The sequence below is a fragment of the Sinohyriopsis cumingii genome, chromosome 18, assembly GCF_028554795.1.
Source record: "Sinohyriopsis cumingii isolate HCF-2022 chromosome 18, ASM2855479v2, whole genome shotgun sequence".
In the NCBI taxonomy this organism is placed as follows: Eukaryota; Metazoa; Mollusca; class Bivalvia; order Unionida; family Unionidae; genus Sinohyriopsis; species Sinohyriopsis cumingii.
The window spans coordinates 90385602-90411795 of record NC_142978.1 but is presented as its reverse complement, the minus strand read 5'-3'; the positions used below and the strand labels follow the sequence as shown (position 1 = coordinate 90411795).

The window sequence follows — 26194 nt, the reverse complement described above, 5'->3', positions numbered from 1 at the left end:
CATTTTTACTTTTCATTCTAGGGAGAAAAAAAATATTTGTTGAATTTTACAAAGCTTGTTCCTTTTCATTCTTTTCTTTTACTTATTTTTAAGAACATAGATTAGTAACAGTTAATTAACAGCATTATTGTTTATGGTCCAAAAGGACTGGTTAATTAATACTATTGTTGTTTTTGGTCCGTATGGATAGGTTAATTAACAGTATTACTGTTCATGGTCTGTAAGGACAGGTTAATTAATAGTGTTATTGCTTATGGTCCATAAGGACTAGTTAATTAATATTATTGTTTATGGTCTGTAAGGACTGGTTAATTAATAGTGTTATTGCTTATGGTCCATAAGGACTAGTTAATTAACAGTATTGTTGTTTATGGTCAATAAGGACTGGTTAGTTAATATTATTGTTGTTTATGGTCCAAAAGGACTGGTTAATTAATATTATTGCTGTTTATGGTCTGTATGGATAGGTTAATTAATAGTATTGTTGTTTATGGTCCAAAAGGACTGGTTAATTAATATTATTGTTGTTTATGGTCCAAAAGGACAGGTTAATTAATATTATTGTTGTTTATGGTCCAAAAGGACTGGTTAGTTAATATTATTGTTGTTTATGGTCTAGGACTGGTTAGTTAATATCATTGTTGTTTATGGTCCAAAAGGACTGGTTAGTTAATATTATTGTTGTTTATGGTCCAAAAGGACTGGTTAATTAATATTATTGTTGTTTATGGTCCAAAAGGACTGGTTAGTTAATATTATTGTTGTTTATGGTCCAAAAGGACTGGTTAATTAATATTATTGTTGTTTATGGTCCAAAAGGACTGGTTAGTTAATATTATTGTTTATGGTCCAAAAGGACTGGTTAGTTAATATTATTGTTGTTTATGGTCCAAAAGAACTGGTTAATTAATATTATTGTTGTTTATGGTCCAAAAGGACTGGTTAGTTAATATTATTGTTGTTTATGGTCCAAAAGGACTGGTTAATTAATATTATTGTTGTTTATGGTCCAAAAGGACTGGTTAATTAATATTATTGTTGTTTATGGTCCAAAAGGACTGGTCAGTTAATATTGTTGTTGTTTATGGTCCAAAAGGACTGGTTAGTTAATATTATTGTTGTTTATGGTCCAAAAGGACTGGTTAATTAATATTACTGTTGTTTATGGTCTAGGACTGGTTAGTTAATATTATTGTTGTTTATGGTCCAAAAGGACTGGTTAATTAATATTATTGTTGTTTATGGTCCAAAAGGACTGGTTAATTAATATTATTGCTGTTTATGGTCCAAAAGAACAGGTTAATTAATATTATTGTTGTTTATGGTCCAAAAGGACTGGTTAATTAATATTATTGTTGTTTATGGTCCAAAAGGACTGGTTAGTTAATATTATTGTTGTTTATGGTCCAAAAGGACTGGTTAATTAATATTATTGTTGTTTATGGTCCAAAAGGACTGGTTAGTTAATATTATTGTTTATGGTCCAAAAGGACTGGTTAGTTAATATTATTGTTGTTTATGGTCCAAAAGAACTGGTTAATTAATATTATTGTTGTTTATGGTCCAAAAGGACTGGTTAGTTAATATTATTGTTGTTTATGGTCCAAAAGGACTGGTTAATTAATATTATTGTTGTTTATGGTCCAAAAGGACTGGTTAATTAATATTATTGTTGTTTATGGTCCAAAAGGACTGGTCAGTTAATATTGTTGTTGTTTATGGTCCAAAAGGACTGGTTAGTTAATATTATTGTTGTTTATGGTCCAAAAGGACTGGTTAATTAATATTACTGTTGTTTATGGTCTAGGACTGGTTAGTTAATATTATTGTTGTTTATGGTCCAAAAGGACTGGTTAATTAATATTATTGTTGTTTATGGTCCAAAAGGACTGGTTAATTAATATTATTGCTGTTTATGGTCCAAAAGAACAGGTTAATTAATATTATTGTTGTTTATGGTCCAAAAGGGCTGGTTAGTTAATATTATTGTTGTTTATGGTCCAAAAGGACTGGTTAGTTAATATTATTGTTGTTTATGGTCCAAAAGGACTGGTTAGTTAATATTATTGTTGTTTATGGTCCAAAAGGATAGTTTAATCAACAGTATTATTGTGATTGTCCATAAGCATAGGCTAAATGATTGAGTACTGGAAAATATTGGTCCCGAGTGCATGTGGCAAAGAATGTCCGAGTTCGCTATGAAGCATTCATCAGCAGAGATTTGCCCCCCGGGAAATGTGTCTCATTGGTCTTGGGTAATACCATAAAATAATGATTGATATTCATTTTGAAGTCACTTTTTTTCATGACATTCCAAGTATGGTATAAAACAATGTTATTCTGACTGAATAAAAGTGCACTGTTTACCTGAAACCAAATATGCTCTTGAACAGGATGATTGATAGACTGTATTAACGATTTGTATGATGTACTCTGTCTCTGTCTCTCTCAGTTTGTATTTTATCTTGCAATTTTAAGTTCTTGGATGTAGACCTATTCATGGTTTCTTTATTTAATTTCAGTTGTGGCTACAGTATATATATTTTTTAAAATTTCAATTTGGATGAAAGCTGTATCTAACCTAGCCATCACATTGCATAAAGAAACCAAAGTCCACTAAGACAGTCATTCAATAAATCTGGATGGATGTTTTCTATTGTCCTAAGATCTCTCTTCACATTCCATAACCACAGTTGAACATTTTTACATCTTGCTGCATTGTCACTTCTGGTATGGTGCTTTTTCTAATTTTATATGAAATTTTCCATGTCACCTGGATTTATTTTTAGATCTTTTGCCTCCACCTTTATCTCTACGTCAAACAGCTGAATATATATAGATCTAACTGTTCTGGACTCATCTTGAGTAAACTGCTGAAAACATCAAAATTTTGTATGCGGCCAGTGGTCATTGTCACTTTTATTTTGACTAGACAAAAATACTTCTTCGAACGTGGGCATATCATAACTATGTATGGAAGCAATGAATATTTCTACTTCATTCTGGTCAATACAGCTGGATATTGATCTGTAGGAACAATGTTAACGTAATGGGACTATTTTTTAAGTATATAAAAATAACGTTATGTTAATTAACAATATGTTCTAAAATGATAGGTCAATTAACAGTACTACTGTTTATGGTCCAAAAGGATAGGTTAATGAACAGTATTATTATTTATTTTCTATAAGGATAGGTCAAATAACAGTATGGTCTATAAGGAAAGGTTAATTAACAGTATGGTCTATAAGGATTGATCAATTAACATTATTATTGTTTATTTTCTTTAAGGATAGGTTAATTGTTGTTTGTGGTCTATAAGGATGGGTAAATCAATATTATTATAGTCTATGGTCTATAAGGATGGGTAAGTTAATAGTATTATTGTTTTTGGTCTATAACGATAGGTAAATTAACACTTGTTGTTTATGGTCTATAAAGATAGGTAAATTGATAGTTTTATTGTTTATGGTCTATAAGAATAGGTAAATTAATGGTATTATTGTTTGTGGTCTATAAGGATAGGTTAATTAACAATTCATGGATTTTCTCATTCACTATCCAGTGAACAAGGTTGATAATAGTCTAATGAGTGTTCAATATGATACCATATTATCTGCAGGTTCTAGTTTACCTCCTAGAGGCCTCCATAAATTTTGTAAATGGAACAGATTATTACTATTTTTTCAATAATTTACTTCCATTATTAACCATAAAATTTGCTATAAAAACTAAAAGCACAACTTAAAACAATGTAAACATATATTTGTCTCAAATATTCAGACTGAAATTGGATCCTGATGTTGCCAATCCAGAGGACATTGATAACAAAACAGTGTCAGGTTAGTGATTATGGTCAAATTACTACACAGCTATTGGGTATTCCAGACCAATCAAAGTCACCATTTAAGAAAGTTTCAGTTTTTGTTGGGGCTTTTTAAAACAAATGTTTGATATGCTTTCAAATTTTGTCAAGTGATCAAGTTAAAGTGCTTCATTGTTCAAATTTGATAGCAAGATTTTGATTGGGTAACTGCAAGGTGACATGACATCCAATACAATCTGTATCTGATCCATACAGTGTAGATAGAATAAAAGTACCATATTCAGTGTAATAACTGTGCATACCTGAACAGGGTTCTCTTTTCAAGTCATGGTGTGTACATATATATAGAGTGTAAACTGAGTTTATATAATTGAATCAAGCACTAAAATTGTAAGCACCAATCTGCTGCATACTACAGGTCGAATAAAGCTTATCTAGCTACAGATCATCCATTATTTATATTCAAATATCCCGAAGCCATGGTAGGAGTATTGTTTGGCTGCATTGAATGAAACTGTTGTTGTTGTTGTAGGGTTTAATGCCATTTTTCAGCACAAGATAGGCTATACATGGCGGCCAGTATAATTGGTGGAGGAAGAACCCTGGAAAACCCCGGGAAGAACCACCAACCCACAAGAAGCTACTGGCAGACTTTCTCACGTACCAACGTTAGCCGAGCCTGAGACTCAAACTCATGCAGACAGATGTGAGATGGCAGCGATCCGTAACAATGAGCACTTTAGACCATTCAGCCACTCGGGGCCCTGAATGAAACTGAAATAAGCAAATTCATGACCTGCTTACCTCTAGTAGTTTTAAAGTGACTTTTAGTAAATTAACATCTTCTGAAGTTCATTTTTCTAATGGCTCTAAACAGGTTACATAAATATTTTGGGGACTTCTGGCTAAAGCAATATTGGATAGATGATGGATGAAGAATACAAAGTGGAAGACAGAAATTCAACATTAATAATTTAGTAAAAACACTTTAAATTGACTGGGATTACCTAAAATATTATCTATTAGCTACTAACCTTTCCAATTTCATCTTTCAATTTGTATTGGTTTAACTGAGTATATCCTTCCCTAGATTCTGATATTGACACTCTCCGTGTTTCCATGGTGGGTTGTCTGCGTAGCCGTGGTGATGCAGTGGGTGAACCATATGGTGAATAAGACAATGAACCATTTGTTTGCCATGACTTATTTACTTGACTATCCTCTGAATGACTGTACATAATTCTTGGCGTACGGCGATGTTGTGGCGATGAGTCATGGTTACTATTTTCATCAGATTGAGCAATAGTATTAGAATCAGAGTTTGTGTGCACAGATGGTGAACTGTTTGATAAATTTTGACTGCTTGGTATTGTGTCTATCTGTTGAGGCACATCAAGGTGACCAGTTGCATCGATTATCGTTATACTTTGTCTTCGTAAACTTGATAAGTCTCTACTACCTGCTGATTCTCCACCAAAAATACTAAAATCATCCTCAGTCTCACTTACTGAACTCCGTCCTGAGTCACTGGTAATATTTGAACTTTTCCTGTTCAGTGGAAACTTTGTAGGTTTTGTCTGATAACTGGCTTCTGATTTCTTTCTGTCACCTACCACAACATTTTCATTTTCTTTATCATTTCTGCCATAAAATATCTTTTCTCTATTGTTAATTGCATAGTCCTTAGACTCAAAAGAGTAAATCACATTTCCTTTGTTTATGTGCTCTTTTTTCTGATTATCACTGGCACAAGGGGCACAATCCTTATCACCATGGCAACTTTCACTGGATGACAATGACCTTGATTTGTGCTTCATGTCTTCTTGATCTTGTTCTTCTACAAAATGTCTGTTTCTGTTAAAAAAAAATGTTGATTAGAAGTTTGATGGAATGTGCAAATAAAACTGATCAAACAATTATGACAGGTGGTAGACAACAGATTTAGGGGTCATGGGAAAACAGAAATAACCAATGGTCTTATACAGAACAGTATTTTAGATGTGAGCAGCACTATTACATGACATGCTGCAACTACAATATGACACCAAATCTGTCTCTTAAAATTGTTATCTGCTATGAGATGCAAATTATGTCAAAGTAATGACAGTCACTCTCAAATGTGGCACAAAATGATGATGACAATGATGATGATGATGTCCTTTTAAAAATGCTAATTCTTTAACCAGACTGATTATTATAGGTATGTGTAATATTTATGCCAGAAAATGTTTTTAATATGATCCTAAAGACAATATACCACATAAATATGAGAAAGAATTTACATATATACTCATTTTTAAGTCGTTCAAATACAAATAGCATAGACCCTAACCAACTGCTGCATAATGTGTCAGCAAATCTCGATGTATATTTTTGTTCTGCTAATTACTCCTAACAAACTGCACAGACCCTGATCTGCTGATTTCTCCTAACAAACAGTACAGACCCAGATGTTCTGATTACTCCTAAAAAAACTGAAGACCCTGATCTGCTTATTACTCCTAATAAACTGCACAGACCCTGATCTGTTGAATATGCTTAACAAACTGCACAGATCCTGATCTGTTGTTTACTCCTAACAAACTGCAAAGACCCAGATCTGCTGATTACTCCAAACAAACTGCACAGATCCAGATCTGTTGATTACTCCTAACAAAATGCACAGTCTGATCTGTGTATTACTCCTAACAAACTGCACATACCTTGACCTGTTGATTACTCTCCACAAACTGCACAGACCCTGACCTGTTGGTTACTCTTAACAAACTGTACTGACCCTGATCTGCTGATTACTCCAAACAAACTGCACAGACCCAGATCTGCTGATTACTCCCAACAAACGGCAGAGACCCTGGTCTGTTGATTACTCCTAAAAAACTGCACAGACCCTGATCTGTTGATAACTTCTAACAAACTCTACAGACCCTGATTTGTTTATTACTCCTAACAAACTGCACAGACCATGATCTGTTGATTACCCTTCGCAAACTGCACAGACCCAGATCTGGTTGGAGTCCAAGGCTCGGCTAGCGTGGGTACGTGGGAAAGCCTGCCAGTAGCTTCTCGTGGGTCAGTGGTTCTTCCCTGGGTTTTCCAGGGTTCCTCCTCCACCAGTTATACTGGCCGCCATGTATAGCCTATCTAGTTGAAAAATGGCGTTAAACCCTAGAACAACAACAACAACAGACCCAGATCTGTTGATTACCCCTAACAACCTGCAAAGACATAGATCAGCCGATTACTCCTAACAAACTGCACAGACCCTGATCTTTTGATTACTCTTAACAAACTGCACAGACTCTGATCTGTGTATTACTCCTAATAAACTGCATAGACCCAGATCTGCTGATTACTCCTAACAAACTACACAGACCATGCTCTGTTGATTACTCCTAATAAACTGCATAGATCCTCATCTGTTGATAACTCCTAATAAACTGCCCAAATCCAGATCTGCTGATTACTCCAAACAAACTGCATAGACCCTGATCTCTTGAAGCATTATGCAAAGTTAGATCTGAGTCTGTGCAGTTAACATTTAGACTCAACATAGAAAAGAGGATATATCCCGTATTCCATATGGGAGAATATTACATTAGGTTTCAGCTTTCTCAAGCCAAAGGTATTGGTTTTATTTCCTGAGTGACATTAAATAATTTGCCAACTCCAGGTCCCTTGAATCAATATTTATGTTCCTATAATTCAATACAGTCCCTTTTATTAATTAAAAACCCTTTCTTTATTCCTTAAGCTTAGCTATGGCTCCTTAATATTTTAACTTGACACAGTTAGGATTAAATAATAAGCAGACATTTACACATTGCTCTTGCCCTCAAAATGCTACGCATGATGCAGTAAAAGGTATGGATCAATGCTAGACATGATGCAGTAAAAGGCATGAATCCATGCTAGACATGATGCAGTAACAGGCATGGATCCATGCTAGACATGATGCAGTAAAATGCAAATCCATGTTAGACATGATGCAGCAAAATGCAAATCCATGCTAGACATGATGCAGTAACAGGCATGGATCCATGCTAGACATGATGCAGTAACAGGCATGAATCCATGCTAGACATGATGCAGTAACAGGCATGAATCCATGCTAGACATGATGCAGTAAAAGGCATGGATCCATGCTAGACATGATGAAGTAACAGGCATGGATCCATGCTAGACATGATGCAGTAACAGGCATGAATCCATGCTAGACATAATGCAGTAAAAGGCATAGATCCATGCTAGACATGATGCAGTAACAGGCATGGATCCATGCTAGACATGATGCAGTAAAATGCAAATCCATGTTAGACATGATGCAGTAAAATGCAAATCCATGCTAGACATGATGCAGTAACAGGCATGGATCCATGATAGACATGATGCAGTAACAGGCATGAATCCATGCTAGACATAATGCAGTAAAAGGCATGGATCCATGCTAGACATGATGCAGTAACTGACATGAATCCATGTTAGACATAATGCAGTAAAAGGCATGGATCCATGCTAGACATGATGCAGTAAAAGGCATGAATCCATGCTAGACATGATGAAGTAACAGGCATGGATCCATGCTAGACATGATGCAGTAACAGGCATGAATCCATGCTAGACATGACGAAGTAACAGGCACAGATCCATGCTAGACACAATGCAGTAACAGGCATGAATCCATGCTAGACATGATGTAGTAAAAGGCATGGATGTATGCTAGACATGATGTAGTAACAGGCACAGATTCATGCTAGACATGATGTAGTAACAGGCACAGATCCAGGCTAGACATGATGCAGTAACATACATGAATCCATGCTAGACATGATGCAGTAACATACATGAATCCATGCTAGACAATAATGCAGTAACAGGCATGAATCCATGCTAGACATGATGCAGTAACAGGCACAGATCCATGCTAGACATGATGCAGTAACATACATGAATCCATGCTAGACATGATGCAGTAACAGGCATAGATCCATGCTAGACATGATGCAGTAAAATGCATGAATCCATGCTAGACATGATGCAGTAACAGGCATAGATCCATGCTAGACATGATGCAGTAACAGACATGGATCCATGTTAGACATGATGCAGTAACAGGCATTTATCCATCCATACATGTTGCTTTTGCCCTCAAAATGGTATAGACATTATGTGGTAACAGGTGTGGATCCATATATATACAATTTATCATATGTTTGATTTTAGTATGCTCTATTTCAAGTACATCATTAATCTCATACAGCACTCCCTCACTATAAAGTCCTTCATTATAACAAGGTTTCTGTTTTAAGACCTTTATTATAACTTGGTTCCCGTTATTAAAGCCCTTCATTATAACATGGTTTCCGTCACAAGACCCTGCACTATAACATGGTACCTAACCACTTGGCCACCCAGAGCCCCCAATAATAATAATAATAATAATAATAATAATAATAAATTTATAGATGTTAATTCAATTAGTAACTAATTTTCCCACAGACAATGCCAAGTATATAGCTCAAATAAAATTCACATTCCCTCATAGATGGTACATGTAATTCACAGCACAGATTTGCATGAATACCCATTAACTCATTAACCCCTGGTGCTGTGTTTACATGGCAGGAGGTAGTAGCCTACTGCCAAGCTCTGTTGCATCAAGGTCATGTATGATACACTGAAGTGGGTGGTATTATATAAAGGCAGACAGATGTAGCTCTGTGAAAATACAAATTAATCTGGACATTTTAGTTGCACTACAAAATACAGAGGGAAAAACCTGATTTTTTGGACCCGTTTTTCTTCACCCAAAATTCGCCTTTGGTTGGAATCTCATTTTGTGTCTGGATTTTACACTTTTTGGCCTCAGATCTAAGGCAGACCAGTCTGAAATGCACACAGACAGGTGAACCTTTGCAAAAATAGGATATGGTGGGCATCTGGAATAAAGAGGGGTCTCAATACAAAAATGAAGGGTCTGTTAAGCAACAAAAAAAAAGAAAAAAAAATGAACTTCAACTTCTACCCTTCTGCTTATGAACAAGCAAAATAACCAACTGGTATATATAGTTTACAGCATAGACTTGCATGAATAAGACAGCTTAAGCTGTCAAGTACAGCTCTTGGCATTAGGTACAGCAATCCTTCATTATAATGCTGTCCATAGAATATGGTTCACAGAATATACTGCCTTATAATGAAGTAGATGATGCAGGCAGTACTCCCTCATAATGATGCCATACATGGAAACCAAAGAACACATTGCCTTATAAAAAGACTGCCTTATAATGAAGTACATGATGCAGACAGTACTCATTATTATCATGCCATACATGGAAACCATAGAACATTCTACCAAATGATGAGACTGCCTTATAATGAAGTACATGATACATCCTTCCTCATTATAAAGCTGTCAAGTACAGCTCATGATATTAGGTACAGCAATCCTTCATTATAATGCTGTCCACAGAATGTGGTTCATAGAGTATACTGCCTTATAATGAAGTAAATGACAGATCCTCCCTCATTATAAAACTGGACAAGGAAGCTATAAGTTATGCTGCCTTTTTATGAGAATGCCTTATAATTACTGACCCATGAGAAGCTCTCTAAAATATAAAATCTGTCACAATGGTCACATGATACTGTGATGATATATACTGTAAAATGTGGATCCTGCACTATTTTGACAGCAATTTGTTGTGCTATTTATAAACAGTATGCCATCAATCCTTTTAATATCAGTATAATTTCATTTTTCATATTGAAAACATTGCATTTTTATTGAACGTACATGAATTTCCTTTTTTACAAAATTGGTTGATTTTGCACATAAGTTTTTTAAACTTATTTATAATTATTTCAATGCCCCAAAACATAAATAATAAAATGTATATCTAAAATTATAGACAATATATTAGCAAGTGTATACATAAAAATTATTATATGGAAAAAATGTGCAGGTCTTCAAATACTTTGGAGGTGGGGGAATAAGAGAAAACATTGTGTAAAAGACAGAATCTTTATATGCAAACTTTGCTGATTGCATGATTGTTCTGTTTGTAGCAAGACTACAGTCATAAATAGTTCTCTTTGTACACTACTTATAGTAATAAATAGTTATCTTTGTATATTGCTTATAGTCATAAACAGTTATCTTTGTACATTGCTTACAGATATAAATAGCAATATTTGTATATTGCTTATAGTCATAAACAGTTATCTTTGTACATTGCTTATAGATATAAATAGTTATCTTTGTACATTGCTTATAGATATAAATAGCAATATTTGTATATTGCTTATAGTCATAAACAGTTATCTTTGTACATTGCTTATAGTCATAAATAGCTCTATTTGTATATAGCTTATATTCATAAATAGCTCTCTTTTTACACTGCTTATAGTTATAAATAGCTCTCTTAGTACATTACTTATAGTCATAGTTATCTTTGTACATTGCTTATAGTCATAAATAGCTCTATTTGTATAAAGCTTATAGTCATAAATAGCTCTCTTTTTACACTGCTTATAGTTATAAATAGCTCTCTTAGTACATTACTTATAGTCATAAACAGTTATCTTTGTACATTGCTTATAGTCATAAATAGCTCTTTGTATACTGCTTATAGTCATAATAGCTGTCTTTGTACATTGCTTATAGTCATAAATAGCTCTCTTTGTACATTGCTTATAGTTATTAATAGCTCTTTGTACACTGCTTATAGTCATAAATAGCTCTCTTTGTACATTGCTTATATTCATAAATAGTTGTCTTTGTACATTACTTATAGTTATAAATAGCTGTCCTTGTACATTACTTATAGTCATAAATAGCCATCTTTGAACATTGCTTATATTCATAAATAGCTGTCCTTGTACATTACTTATAGTCATAAATAGCTGTCTTTGAACATTGCTTATATTCATAAATAGCTGTCTTTGTACATTACTTATAGTCATAAATAGCTGTCTTTGAACATTGCTTATATTCATAAATAGTTGTCTTTGTACATTACTTATATTCATAAATAGCTGTCTTTGTACATTGTTTATAGCCATAAATAGCTGTCTTTGTACATTGTTTATAGTCATAAATAGCTGTCTTTGTACATTGTTTATAGTCATAAATAGCTGTCTTTGTACATTGTTTATAGTCATAAATAGCTGTCTTTGTACATTGTTTATAGTCATAAATAGCTGTTTTTGTACATTGTTTATAGTCATAAATAGTTATCTTAGTACATTACTGGATACATTATCTTTAATAAAAACAATAATTCTTTTCTTTTAATATCATAAATATTCCTTTACTTTAGTACATAAACCTAAATATTAAATTTCACTAAATAACTTGATCAGGATAGATTTAACTACTGACAGATGAATTTGAAAAAATAACCATAAAGCCTTATCAGAAATAAGCCTCTGTGATTGTAATCCTGATTTTTCAATATTTGGCAGCTCTATTACAAGTCACAACCTGAAAATTTGTACAGATATTGTTCATTGGAATTATACTAAATTTGGTTTTAAAACATCGGCAGTCATGACTAAGGATACTATTACATATATCATTTCAAAGCTACATTAAAGATTTTTATGACAAAATTAATTTAAATCTCTCAAAAACAAGTCAGTCATAAAATGTGATTTAAAACATTTATGTTCATAAGATACAGAATGTATTGCTTCATTAAATGAGATAAGCTCTAATCATAAGGTTTCTTTTAGGCCTGAAAACAGATGTGGCTAAAGCGAGAGTGTCTTCATACGGTTTACTTTAATATAGTGTTATATGGTGGGTATTGTCATTGATCATTATGTGGTGGTGAAATTATATGTATCGTGAATTTTCCTTAAAAGAGTTTTATGTCAGAACAATTATTGTGGATTTCCTAAACTGTTTCTTTGTACAATAGCAAGATTCCCTTGTGATTAATTTTAAAACTGAACAAGGATTACACATCCTGCTCCCTCAGAGAAAAATACTTTATCTTAAGTACTCTAAGCAAGACTAAAATATCTCAATATGAGGATAAATCATAGAACTTTGGTGCAAATGGGACCCCATGTGGTCAAAGGAGATGAAAATCATTGTATATGCTATTTGATTGATATACTGTAAATTTACTGTTTTTAGTGAGGCACAATTTTTATGGATTTTAAGTTTTCTATCAATCATGAACAATAAATGTGTATGCTGAAACTTTTTTTGATCCACTAATTAAATCACCAACAAAATGTGTACATTTTTGCAAAAACTGCAAAAGGTGATACCCATAAAAAATAAACTGTTTTACAGTTGTACACAGGCCTGTCAACGCTAGGAATAATTAATGGAACAAACAACACATTCATTGATCTGCCAGCTCATTATGCAACAGCAGATCAGGATCTATGCCATCTGCACCTTAACCCAACTTAAAATCGAGTGTGTATGGTATATGATATGTAATATGAGTATCTACAGAATACAAGTTTGTATTTCTATCAATCAACATGACACATACTTGAGAAGGAAATAGACTGGTAAATATGGAGATTTTCCAGATTAAAATGCAAAAAGTGAACATGTTCACATACATTTGCAACATTTAAACTATATATGGCCTGTAATTTTAAGTTCATATGATTTAGCAAGAGTGAAATAAAATTCAGTTAAAATATCAGAGGTGAACTAGATACATGTCAGTGTAGTCTCATAAAATATCAGAGGTGAACTAGATACGTGTCAGCGTAATGTCATAAAATACCAGAGGTAAAGTAAATGCATGTAAGTAAATGCCATCTTCTTAATACTCTTTTGGAAAGCTTTTTGCAAATTGATACTTAGAAAAATACTCAGTTACATTACACAAGCAATGGTTTTGTGAATAAGGATTTGAACATTTTAAACTGCAATTATTGTGAAACACAGACGGTAATGTTTTGGATGTCTACATGTTCAATAATATGGCATTATAAACTTGATAGCTACTCAAATCCTGGATGCGACAATAAACTGTGAAGTAAGTTTTTTGGAAATTCACATGTTCAATATCGCATTATAAACTTGACAGCTACGCAAACCCTGGACGAGAAAGCTCTCTGCAACTCTTTTTAATACAAAAAGAAAGAATAATCTCCTTAACTTTGATAGATGAAATTCAAGTTACCTGAAACCTCTGCTCCAATAACTTATAAGAAAATTCGTAACAATATTGTTTGTCCTCCAGAATCTTGTGCAGATCAATAATATATTTCCATGAAATCTTTACATCCATTTATTCTGTATATATTTTCTATAACTAATACCAATGGATAACAAAAGTATTCTAAATGGTAATTATGATGTCAGGATTGATAAATTTTATATACTATCTCAAGAGAAAAACATTTATCAATGAATCAGTATCTACTTTTTAAACAACTAAATCATTGATCCAAAAACCTGAAATGTAAAAGTTAAGCCATGTTAAAGTACAATTATCTCAGAATCATAATTGTTTTTAATTTTTATTTCACATGATAAAAAAATATAAAAAGTATACAATTTAGTGCCAAATAATAATGTTGAAATGAAATCACTGAAAATAATCTATTGCTGGGTGCTGAAAATTTCATGGGTACAGAGATGTTATTTAAATTGTGAAAATCGAGAGCTACATAGATTTGCAGGGTAAACACTGTATAACCAGGCTCAGTCATGCTTGCTGTTTATGGTGTAGTTGAATCATACACATTTCTAAAAGTTTTGTTCAGTTTTGTGTTTTCAAGCATCATGATATCTGCAAATATCATAGATTCTCATAATGACAGTTAATTTTGGAGACCAAATTAATTTACATGCTGAGGCAGAAAGAAAACTCAACTGCAGGTTCAGCTGAAATCTGCTTTCAAATACTCTGTGTACCAGACGTGATGATGAAAAATTCTGCCAGAGAAGATGTCATGTTTAAACACTGTATTACTCAGCAAATAAATTCAGTGTATGGTTTTCCCCATTTGTTTTATTTCAACTAAAATATCTGATACTGCTGAACAAGCTGTTTCTAATGTGGCAATTCAAAGTAGTAACTACCATAATATTTCCAATAAAACAATGCTAATGTATTTGAATCCCTTAAAAAATTGTGATATTACCTGTATTCATTGTCTGGGAAGGTTTTATGTTGCCCATATTGTTTATATACAAACAATGTAAAGCAATGCTCTCATAGGATGCTATATGCAACAATGTACAGCAATGCTCTCACAGGATTTTACTTGCAAACAATGTACAGCAATGTTCTCTTAGGATGTTATATGCAACAGTGTACAGCAATGCTCTCATAGGATGCTATTTGGGAACAATGTACAGCAATGCTCTCACAGAACGGTATTTGCAAACAATGTACAGCAATGCTCTCACAGGATTTTATTTGCAAACAATGTACAGCAATGTTCTCATAGGATGTTATATGCAACAGTGTACATCAATGCTCTCATAGGATGCTATTTGGGAACAATGTACAGCAATGTTCTCACAGAACGGTATTTGCAAACAATGTACAGCAATGCTCTCACAGGATTTTATTTACAAACAATGTACAGCAATGTTCTCATAGGATGTTATTTGCAAACAATGTACAGCAATGCTCTCAAATAATATTATTTGCAAACAATGTACAGCAATGCTCTCACAGGATTTTATTTGCAAACAATGTCCAGCAATGTTCTCATAGGATGTTATTTGTAAACAATGTACAGCAATGTTTTCACATAACATTATATTATTTGCAAACAATGTACAGCAATGCTCTCACAGGATTTTATTTGCAAACAATGTATAGCAATGTTCTCATAGGATTTTATTTGCAAACAATGTATAGCAATGTTCTCATAGGATGTTATTTGCAAACAGTATACTGCAATGCTCTCAAAGGATGTTATTTCAAACAATGTACAGCAATTCTCTCATAGGATGTTATATGCAATAATATACTGCAATGCTCTCAGAGGATGTTATTTGCAAACAATGTACGTCAGCAATGCTCTCATAGGATGTCATTTGCAAACAATGTACAGCAATGCTCTCACAGAATGTTATTTGCAAACAATGCGCAGCAATGCTCTCACAGGATGTTATATGCAATACTCTCACAGGATGTTGTTTATTTACAAACACTGCACAACAATGCTATCACAGGATGTTGTTTGCAAACAATGTACAGCAATGCTCTCACAGGATCTTATATGCAATAATGTACAGCAATGCTCTCACAGGATGTCGTTTGCAAATAATGTACAGCAATGCTCTCATAACATCTTATTTGCAAACAATATACTGCAATGCTCTCACAGAATGTTATTTTCAAACAATGTACAGCAACGCTCTCACTGGATGAAATTTGCTATCTACAGCAATGCTCTCACAGGATATTTATTTACAAACACTGTACAGCAATGCTCTCGCAAGATGTTGTTTATACGCAAACAATGTACAGCAATGCTCTCACAGGATGTTGTTTGTATGCAAACAATGTAGCAATGCTCTCACAGGATGTTACTTGCAAACAATATACTGCAATGGTCTCACAAAATGTTTGTGCAAACTGTGTGCAGCATTACTCTCACAGGCTATTGTCAGAATACTTGCAGCTGGATTTTGTAGAAAAGAGATTGCAAATGTGGCTGTGCCCACTGAAGCTTTGCAAACTTTGCAGCAATAATTTGAAACAGATACTAGCTGAGATTAACAGCAAGTGTTTTTTTTGTGGTCTTTACAGATACAACCTTGGAAAGTACTTTTTAAAACAGTACATACAACCTTGCAAAGTTCTTTTTTGTCTTTACATGTGCAACCTTGGAAAGGACATTTTTGTGTTTATACATACAACCTTGGAAAGTATATTTTTCTCTTCGCACATACAACCTTGAAAAGTACTTTTTTGTATTTACACATACAATCTTGGAAAGTGTTTATATCTGCAGCAAATATTTGCTGTAAAGTTTCAACAAAGTATACTGCATTTCCTTTACAAAGCATGAAATGTATTCATCAATATACCATTTGGCCTACAATTAGATGCAACTTACAAAACAGCTCATAGTTAAACAAGGGCTTAACTCTGTTAGAAAATGATCAAAACTGAACTTGACCTTAATGTAAAGCCTCGTAATAATTGGGTTATATATGACATATCAAGTCCTTCAAAAATATTTGAGAAAAATTTAAATTTATGTTGGAAAGGACATGACATGTTTTGATAGAATGGGATGGGATGAGACAGATGAAAGATGAGGGAAATATATGCCCCCTCCTGAGATATTGGAAACACTATATGCCCCTTCTATAGCTAGACACAACATGTTGTAACAGGATGGGATGAGACACACAGACAGAAACACTATACACATCCTCCATAGCAGGAGATGAGATACTGTGATGGAAAGTCAGACAGAACCAGACAACAGTATATGCCCCTTCCATAGCAGGACAAGACATGCTGTAACTGGATTGGATGAGACAGTTTAACACAGGTAACAATATATTTCCCCTCCATAAAGACATGACATGTTGTGATGGCATGGGATGAGACAGACATAGGTAACACTATATGCCTACTGACAGCAGGACATGACATGGTTTGATGGGATGGAACAAGTCAGACAGAGAGAGACAAGGTTAACACTACATAATTGCTATATGTCTTATGAAATGTCGAGCAAATGTCAACATGATCAGACAACACACACAGTCATAGGTAATACATTATGCCAACTCCGTAGCAGGACATGACATGTGGTAGTGGGATGGAGTTATACAGACATATATCGATAACACCAAATGCCAACTCCACAGCAGGATATGACACGTAATGGGATGGGACAAGAGAGACAGGCAGACAGACACAAGTAACACTTTATGGCCCCACAATAGATATGGCAGAGGAACAAAATTACCACAGAACTTAAGCATGACAATAACTAAAAGTGATATACAAAATTAAAATATTGTTTTTAATATTAATAAACTTTTATGTCACAATACAATACACAAAGAAAGAGGGATATGTGAATTTGTCAGGAGCAGAGTAATATTTTTCATAACCTGGGTGAATATGAGAGGTAATTCTAATAGTATCAGTTCATAACCTGGGTGAATATGAGAGGTAATTCTAATATTATCAGTTCATAACCTGGGTGAATATGAGAGGTAATTCTAATATTATCAGTTCATAACCTGGGTGAATATGAGAGGTAATTCTAATATTATCAGTTCATAACCTGGGTGAATATGAGAGGTAATTCTAATATTATCAGTTCATAACCTGGGTGAATATGAGAGGTAATTCTAATATTATCTAAATTAGTACACATACTATAAAAAAAATTCTAACAATATCTGAAACATCTACTAAAGAAACAAAACTTCTAACAATAGATAAATTAATACGCCTACAACACATAACTTCTAACAATATATACCATAAAACTTGCCACTACTGGTATCAAAAAGTTTTGGCCATTAATATAGTGATAACCTGAACAAATATCATTAGAACACCTTTATGAAGACAAAATGCATTGACTGGTCCCCAATTGATGCCCCATTAAATTGGTTTCACAGCATGGCTTTTATTTTTCAAAACAAATTACATGCATTTCCTATTTTTGCTACAAACAACAGACCAAGCAAGCTGAACTGGGCAAGGTACATGCAATCTAACACAATCTAAAAGAAGGAGGGGGATGAATTTATCCTACCAAATATTCCATGTTCTCTATTGTTATGCCAATGAGGTTTTCAGTGCACTGATCATTAGGTGGATTCACTGAATAGGCCAAGCACTAATCATTAGGTGGATTCACTGAATAGGCCAAGCACTAATCATTAGGTGGATTCACTGAATAGGCCAAGCACTAATCATTAGGTGGATTCACTGAATAGGCCAAGCACTAATCATTAGGTGGATTCACTGAATAGGCCAAGCACTGATCGTTAGGTGGATTCACTGAATAGGCCAAGATGTTCATTCAGGCTACAAATTTTTTAAACCACATTGGTCATAAATTTCTTTATTACCATAATAAATAAAGGTATATATTTATTGGCAAAAGATATAAGAGTGCATTTGTTTAATTTATTTCAAATTATAAGCAACATATTTGGAAATAAGATGGGTAAAAAATTAATTTAGAATCTGAATAGAAAAATTTGCACCAGGGTGTGTCTTTTAAACCACTTTGCAAACTTGTATGCAAGATACATGAAGACAGATCATAAAGCACTTGAGCTTAAGTCTAAGCTTGAATTTTACTGTCAGCCAATCAAACAAAGTGTTACAAAAGTAAAGTCTCTTGCAAATGGTTGATCCAAACATGAATCCAAGCTCATTGGTTTAATGATCTTAAGGCAAGGATCTGCTATCACATAATACATCTGCAGATCCATGTATGATACCAAGTAAACAACACAGGCTTTTATTGGCTACATGCAGACTGAAAGTCTCCAGATCATTTTGTAAACAAGACAGCTAAAAGAGAAACAGGCTGATGGCATTTTATCAGGCAATATACCAATACCATTATCACTTTATGACCAGTGTTCTATCATGGCTCTCCATCAAATAATTCATCGATGGCATGTTTTAACTTTAGTTTGTGACTAACACTGTATCATAACATATTATTTCCTGAAATAAATGTCATAAAAAGAAGTACAGTAGCTTTTGAAAAACATTTTCTCATCATTATAGAAGAATGCAGTGGCACACAGACGAACATAGCATTAAAGTTTACCTGAATTTAGCTCATAAAGTGCTTCTTTTTATTATGCTGATAAATGTAGCCATAAAAGGGATCTATGTGAAGCTCCATCAAGTTATTATATTGAGAGCATTCTTATACTGGTGTATGTTCTTATACCGAGGTATGTTCTTATAATGAGGTATGTTTAATATTGAGGCATATTCTTATACTGAGGTATGTTCTTACACTGAGGTATCTTCTTATATTGAGGTATGTTTTATATTGAGGTATATTCTTATACTGAGGTATGTTCTCATATTGAGGTATATTCTTATGTTATGATATTTCTTATACTGAGGTATGTTACAATAATGTGGGGTGTTCTTTTACTTCTGTGTATTACTATGTTGAGGTATGTTCTTATACTGATGGGTATTATACTGATGTATGTTCTTATATTGAGGTATATTCTTATGTTATGATAATTCTTATACTGAGGTATGTTATAATAATGTGGGGTGTTCTTTTACTTCTGCATATTACTATGTTGAGGTATGTTCTTATACTGATGGGTATTATACTGATGTATGTTCTTATATTGAGAGATGTTCTTATACTGTTGAGTGTTCTTATAGGATGTTCATATTCTAGTGTATTCTTATATTGATGTATATTCTTATACTGTGGGGTGTTCTTATACTACTGGTATTATTATTTGAGGCATGTTCTTTTACTAAGAGGTCTTCTTATGCTGCCAGGTATTATACTGAGGTATGTTCTGACACTGAGAGATGTTTTTATACTATTGAGTGTTCTTATAGGATGTTCATATACTAGTGTATTCTTATATTGATGTATATTCTTATACTGTGGGGTGTTCTTATAGTACTGGTATTATTATTTGAGGCATGTTCTTTTACTAAGAGGTCTTCTTATGCTGCCAGGTATTATACTGAGGTATGTTCTGACACTGAGAGATGTTTTTATACTATTGAGTGTTCTTATAGGATGTTCATATACTAGTGTATTCTTATATTGATGTATATTCTTATACTGTGGGGTGTTCTTATACTACTGGTATTATTATTTGAGGCATGTTCTTTTACTAAGAGGTCTTCTTATGCTGCCAGGTATTATACTGAGGTATGTTCTGACACTGAGAGATGTTTTTATACTATTGAGTGTTCTTATAGGATGTTCATATACTAGTGTATTCTTATACAGAGATATGTTCTTATCTTGAGGCATGTTCTTATTCTGATGTATATTCTTATTCTGCTGGATATTATTATATTGAGGCATGCTCATTTATGAGATGTTCTTATACTGTTGGGTATTATACTGAGGTATGTTTTCATACGGATGTATATTCATATTCTGCTGGGTATTATTATATTGAGGCATGCTCATGTATGAGATGTTCTTATACTGTTGGGTATTATACTGAGGTATGTTTTTATACTGTTGGGTGTTTTTATGGGATGTTCATATACTGGGCATGTTCTTATGCTGAGGTATGGTCTTATATTGAGTTATGTTCTTATACTGCCCAGTACTATTATCCTGAGGGATGTTCTTATTCTAAGGCATGTTCTTGTACTAAAAATGGTCTTACGCTGAGAGATGTTATTTAACTAAGGTTCTACTCAGGCATGTTCTTATACTGAGGGATGCTTTCATAATGAGGGGTGTTCATTTACTGAGGTAGGTTCTTATACAGATGAATGTTTTTATACATCTCAGGGGTATTCTTGAAGGCTGTGTCATACTAGCAAACATGAAAACGTAGATACAGAGCATACATTTACAACAGAGTTGTTCAAGGGATATTTTGGAATAAAATATAAAGTTCTAAAATAAATGTATGCAGAGTAACAATGCAGAAGAATGAAAACAGAAAATCAATAACTACAAATGTATGTACAATATAAGTCTATTTATTTGATATATGATCATAAAATAAGTCACAATGAGAAAACAAAATTTTATTTTGGTTGTTGTTGAAGGGTTTAACGCCATTTTTCAACACATGATAGGCTATACATGGCGGCCAGTATTAATGGTGAAAATTTATTTTGGAGAGCATTACATAATGTCCAAACATATAAGTATGCAATATATGGAACAGCATACATATTTTGAATTTTATACATGATGAATGCCATCATAAAATAAGATATTCAAATGCATACAGATCTACATCAGGTATTTCTTAAATGCCAATGTTCATGTCATTTTGAACAATTTTAATAAAAAAAGCAATGAAAGTAGTTACCGCATTTGGCACAGCCTTGGTGAAAATTTGGCAAAACTGTCTTGGTATTATTATAGTTTGTAGACCTCCGTAAAATATACATTTGATCTACTTTATTACTGCTTTTAGTATCCTCAGTATTTCAGTGGGTATATATCTCTTTCTTAAATATCTATAAATATTGTCTGGCCTGGAGAGGATGAGAGAAAGCAATAGAACTTTAGTCCTATATGCTTCAAAACTGAAAAAGAGAAATCAACAAAAGTTTTTTTCCAAATGTGCTTGTAAATAGTACAAGTACTGCCATATCGATTTCTAAAATCAACTGACTAAAACAGTTATCATTGGTGCAAGTATTAATTGTATTCAAATTAAATCTCACTATGAACTGGTTCTCTATTACGCCATGCCAATAAAATGTTTCATCTGTATGCCAGCTATAAACTGGACAATAACACCAGACAAAGGAAGAGTCTTGTTAGTTGTAATGTTAATAATTATCAACTGAATATCAAGCAAATGTCTGGATTCTCAAAAATAAATAAATACAACTCCATTCATTTGACTGGCTCAAAATAATTTGTACATACCATGCAAACTACCAGAACAATAAAACCTCCCACTCTCCATTATTTTTCCTCCAAATCCATCAGAAACCGATTTGCCAGGTTCTGCAGACGAATAATAAAAACACAAAAACAGAGTACTTAATGATTTGAAACCAGAGTGTAACTGATTTTCATCAGTCAGTAACTGAAAATAAATGAATGAAATTAAAGATCACTTAAACCAACTGAATAGCTTTCATGACCATGTCCATGTTACAAGACAAGCAAGAGGTAATGCTAACAGGATTTAAGATGATAGTCTACTTTATATAACACAGAAAGTAGAGCAAAGTTTTCTTCAAAATGCAAAATAATTAAGAGGCAAGAAACCATCTAGTTGAATTATAATTACAAATTTATCACCTGAAATTAAAATTATAATTGTTAAATGTACCTGTCCAAAAAGAAAATAATTAACCAGCCTTGGTTAAACTGCTAACCTTACAATGTGTACTAAATTATGGCTTTAAAAGACTGGGCAAGGTGATTGACTTTCTTAAGAAAATACACACTGATGCAAAGAATATATTGTACTGCCATCCATGGAACAAAGATTATATTGTAATTCCATCCATAAAGCAAAGATCCATGGAACAAAGAAAATATAGTAATACCATCCATGGAGCAAAGATATAATGTAATGCCATCCATGATGAAAAGAATATATAGTAATGCCATCCATGGAACAAAAATATACTGTAATGACATCCATGGAGCAAAGATATACTGTAATGCCATCCATGGAGCAAAGATATACTGTAATGACATCCATGGAGCAAATATATACTGTAATGCCATCCATGGTGCAAAGATATAATGTAATGCCATCCATGATGAAAAGAATATATAGTAATGCCATCCAAGGAACAAAAATATACTGTAATGACATCCATGGAGCAAAGATATACTGTAATGACATCCATGGAGCAAAGATATACTGTAATGCCATCCATGGTGCAAAGATATAATGTAATGCCATCCATGGAGCAAAGAATATATAGTAATGCCATCCATGAGAGCAAAGATATAATGTAATGCCATCCATTGTGCAAAGAATATATAGTAATGCCATCCAAGGAACAAAAATATACTGTAATGACATCCATGGAGCAAAGCTATACTGTAATGCCATCCATGGAGCAAAGAACATATTGTGATGCCATCCATGGAGCAAAAAAAATACTGTAGTGCCATCCTTGGAGTGAAATGATGATACACATAACTGTGTGTGTCTTTCTAATAATGGCATAATTACAATGAAATGGTGCTGATCATAATAACAATGACTTTACTTACAGATGTAATTAGTTTTGGTTAGAAATCATCGACCTTACTTATTTGGTTTGGGAAGTTTATTCTGTTTGGTAGACATGGATCGTGGGTAGGGAATATTACCAGGTAGCCTATACTGGAATAGTGATTATAAATATTCAGGAGCACTATTATTGGATATCCTGTACATTAATTTGGCTTTTCTCAACCGGATTTAGTCTTTAATAGGTAATATTTTTAACTTACCAGCTAAATTTTTCTTGCTTTCTTTCTGGATTGATAGAAAGAAAAAATTCTAAAACTTTAAATATAAAGAATAGTGCACACATTTTGGGAAGATAAACAGAGATGGAGTAGAATTAAAAAAATTCAACATAAACACAGATATATGACAAATGGCTCCCTTTCTGCTGAGCCTGTCATTTAATTAGTTAGAAAGTAAAAAAAAATCAAAAGAACTTTAACAACGGTCTTGAGTTATGGTGTGGACAAGTGGATGATTCAATGGACATGTACATGGACACCAAAAAGGTAATGGCTCATTCCAAGGCTCCACCATGATGTGTGTGTGTTATTTGGATTTTTATCATAGCTTTAATAATTTTTCAGTCATACTACTACGATGTCTGCAGTGTGACAGTTTATAGTGATGTCTACTATTGGGGCATCATGCTGCAGATACGTAGCATGATGTCCCAACCAGTAACATTATCCTGACACCAGGCTGACCAGTCCTAACACTAACCTCTTAATGCTGAGTGCCAAGCGTCACTGCTAGTACCATTTTTGTAAGTCTTTGGTATGACTCGACTTGGGATCAAACCCATGACCTCCCGCATCTGAGGTGGATGCTCTAACCACTAGGCACCAGAGAAGTCACTGTAGAAAGACTTATAAAGTATTTCACAAGGCTGTCCCCCTTTTCTTATCACTGTAAAAAGATTTATAACGTATTTCACAAGGATGGCCCCCTGGTCTTATCACTGTAGCAAGACTTATAAAGTATTTCACAAGGATGGCCCCCTGGTCTTATCACTGTAAAAAGACTTATAAAGTATTTCACAAGGCTGGCCCCCTGGTTTTATCACTGTAGAAAGACTAACAAAGTATTTCACAAGGCTGGCCCCCTGGTCTTATCACTGTAGAAAGACTTATAAAGTATTTCACAAGGCTGGCCCCCCTGGTCTTATCACTGTAAAAAGACTTGCAAAGTATTTCACAAGGCTGGCCCCCTGGTCTTATCACTGTAGCTAGACTATAAAGTTTATGCACAAGGCTGGCCCCCTGGTCTTATCACTGTAGAAAGACTTATGAAGTATTTCACAAAGATGGCCGGGGCCCCAAGTGGCTGAGTGGTCTAAAGCACTCTCCATTACGGATCAATGCCATCTCACCTCTGCCTGCATAGGTTCGAGTCTCGGATTCGGCCAATGTGGGTATGTGAGAAAGCTTGCCAGTAGCTTCTTGAGGGTCAGTGGTTCTTTCCGGGGATTTCCTGGGTTCTTCCTCCACCATTAATACTGGCCGCCATGTATAGCCTATCTTGTGCTGAAAAATGGCGTTAAACCCTACAACAACAACAACAACAAAGATGGCCCCCTGGTCTTATCACTGTAGCAAGACTTATAATGTATATCACCATGGATCAAGTAAATGAATCAAAGCTTAAGACCTTTCCTCACAATGCCCATGTCAACATTAACTGGCTTCTCATTCGAAGCGTGTAAACAATATTAATTTACTGCATTTATTTAATCATTTTTATTGATATAGGCACAATGTGTACTTGAATTAAAGGTTACTTTGTCCATTGGCAAAAAACTTCACATTAGAATCTGAAATACTATTAAGTGCCACGGCAATAGGAGTCAACAGCCTTGTCAAGATACACACCATGGCAACCATCCCAGGCTTGTTTGGTCAGGATTTGAACTTGCAACCCTGTGATTGTGAGTCAAGGATTATTTTAATCAATTTACATTGCTGCACCATTCATCAGGAAATGACATAGACTAGCAGAGAAAGAAGCATGATTTCAGTGCCATCTCTCATCATTTATTAACAATGGTGACCTTACTGTAACAAATGTGTGTACACTTATATAACTGACTTTGTTCAAAACATTCACATTATTCAATATGCTTTTATGATTTCATATAAACCAAGCAAAACTCAGAACTGTAAAATATCAAGACATAACAGTTCTGTGTTATACAAGATAAATAAAATGAATAATGAAGACATAAATGCTATCATCAAGTTATTAAGACATTTAATTTCTGAGTTTAACCATCACACCTTTATCCAATGAATCTGGGTGGTTCGGGGTTGGGGGCTGGGGGCTGGGGGTAGCATCTTTTGTGACATTACAAAGAGTACTGAATGGTACCTGGATTCATGGATATAAGCAAATACAGGAAAACCATTTAAGGCAAAAATATGTTATGTTAGCTGTATGATACTTTATGACAGAAATGCCATTTACGACCAAGATATTTTATGTTTGCAATTTATATTTAA

At 33.8% G+C, this 26194-nt stretch overlaps 1 protein-coding gene and 1 long non-coding RNA gene across 3 annotated transcripts in view; one reads left to right on the top strand and one right to left on the bottom strand.

Annotated features, from left to right (window-relative positions):
- The window catches only part of LOC149777422 (calcium/calmodulin-dependent protein kinase kinase 1-like), a 247985-nt gene that overhangs the window by 87365 nt on the left and 134426 nt on the right, over positions 1–26194 (bottom strand). Inside the window, exon 3 of the mRNA XM_089941395.1 lies at positions 4861–5680. Within this exon, the coding sequence (XP_089797521.1) occupies positions 4861–5680 (820 nt within the window). The remainder of the gene's footprint in view (positions 1–4860; positions 5681–26194) is intronic.
- LOC149777423 (uncharacterized) overlaps positions 13546–26194 on the top strand; it is a 66574-nt gene continuing 53925 nt past the window's right edge. Inside the window, exon 1 of one of the 2 annotated variants that reach the window (XR_016416302.1) lies at positions 13546–13601. This is a non-coding gene — a long non-coding RNA (uncharacterized LOC149777423). Of the gene's footprint in view, positions 13602–17154; positions 17330–26194 lie in introns of those variants that run through there. The other variant, XR_016416301.1, reaches the window with a different exon arrangement.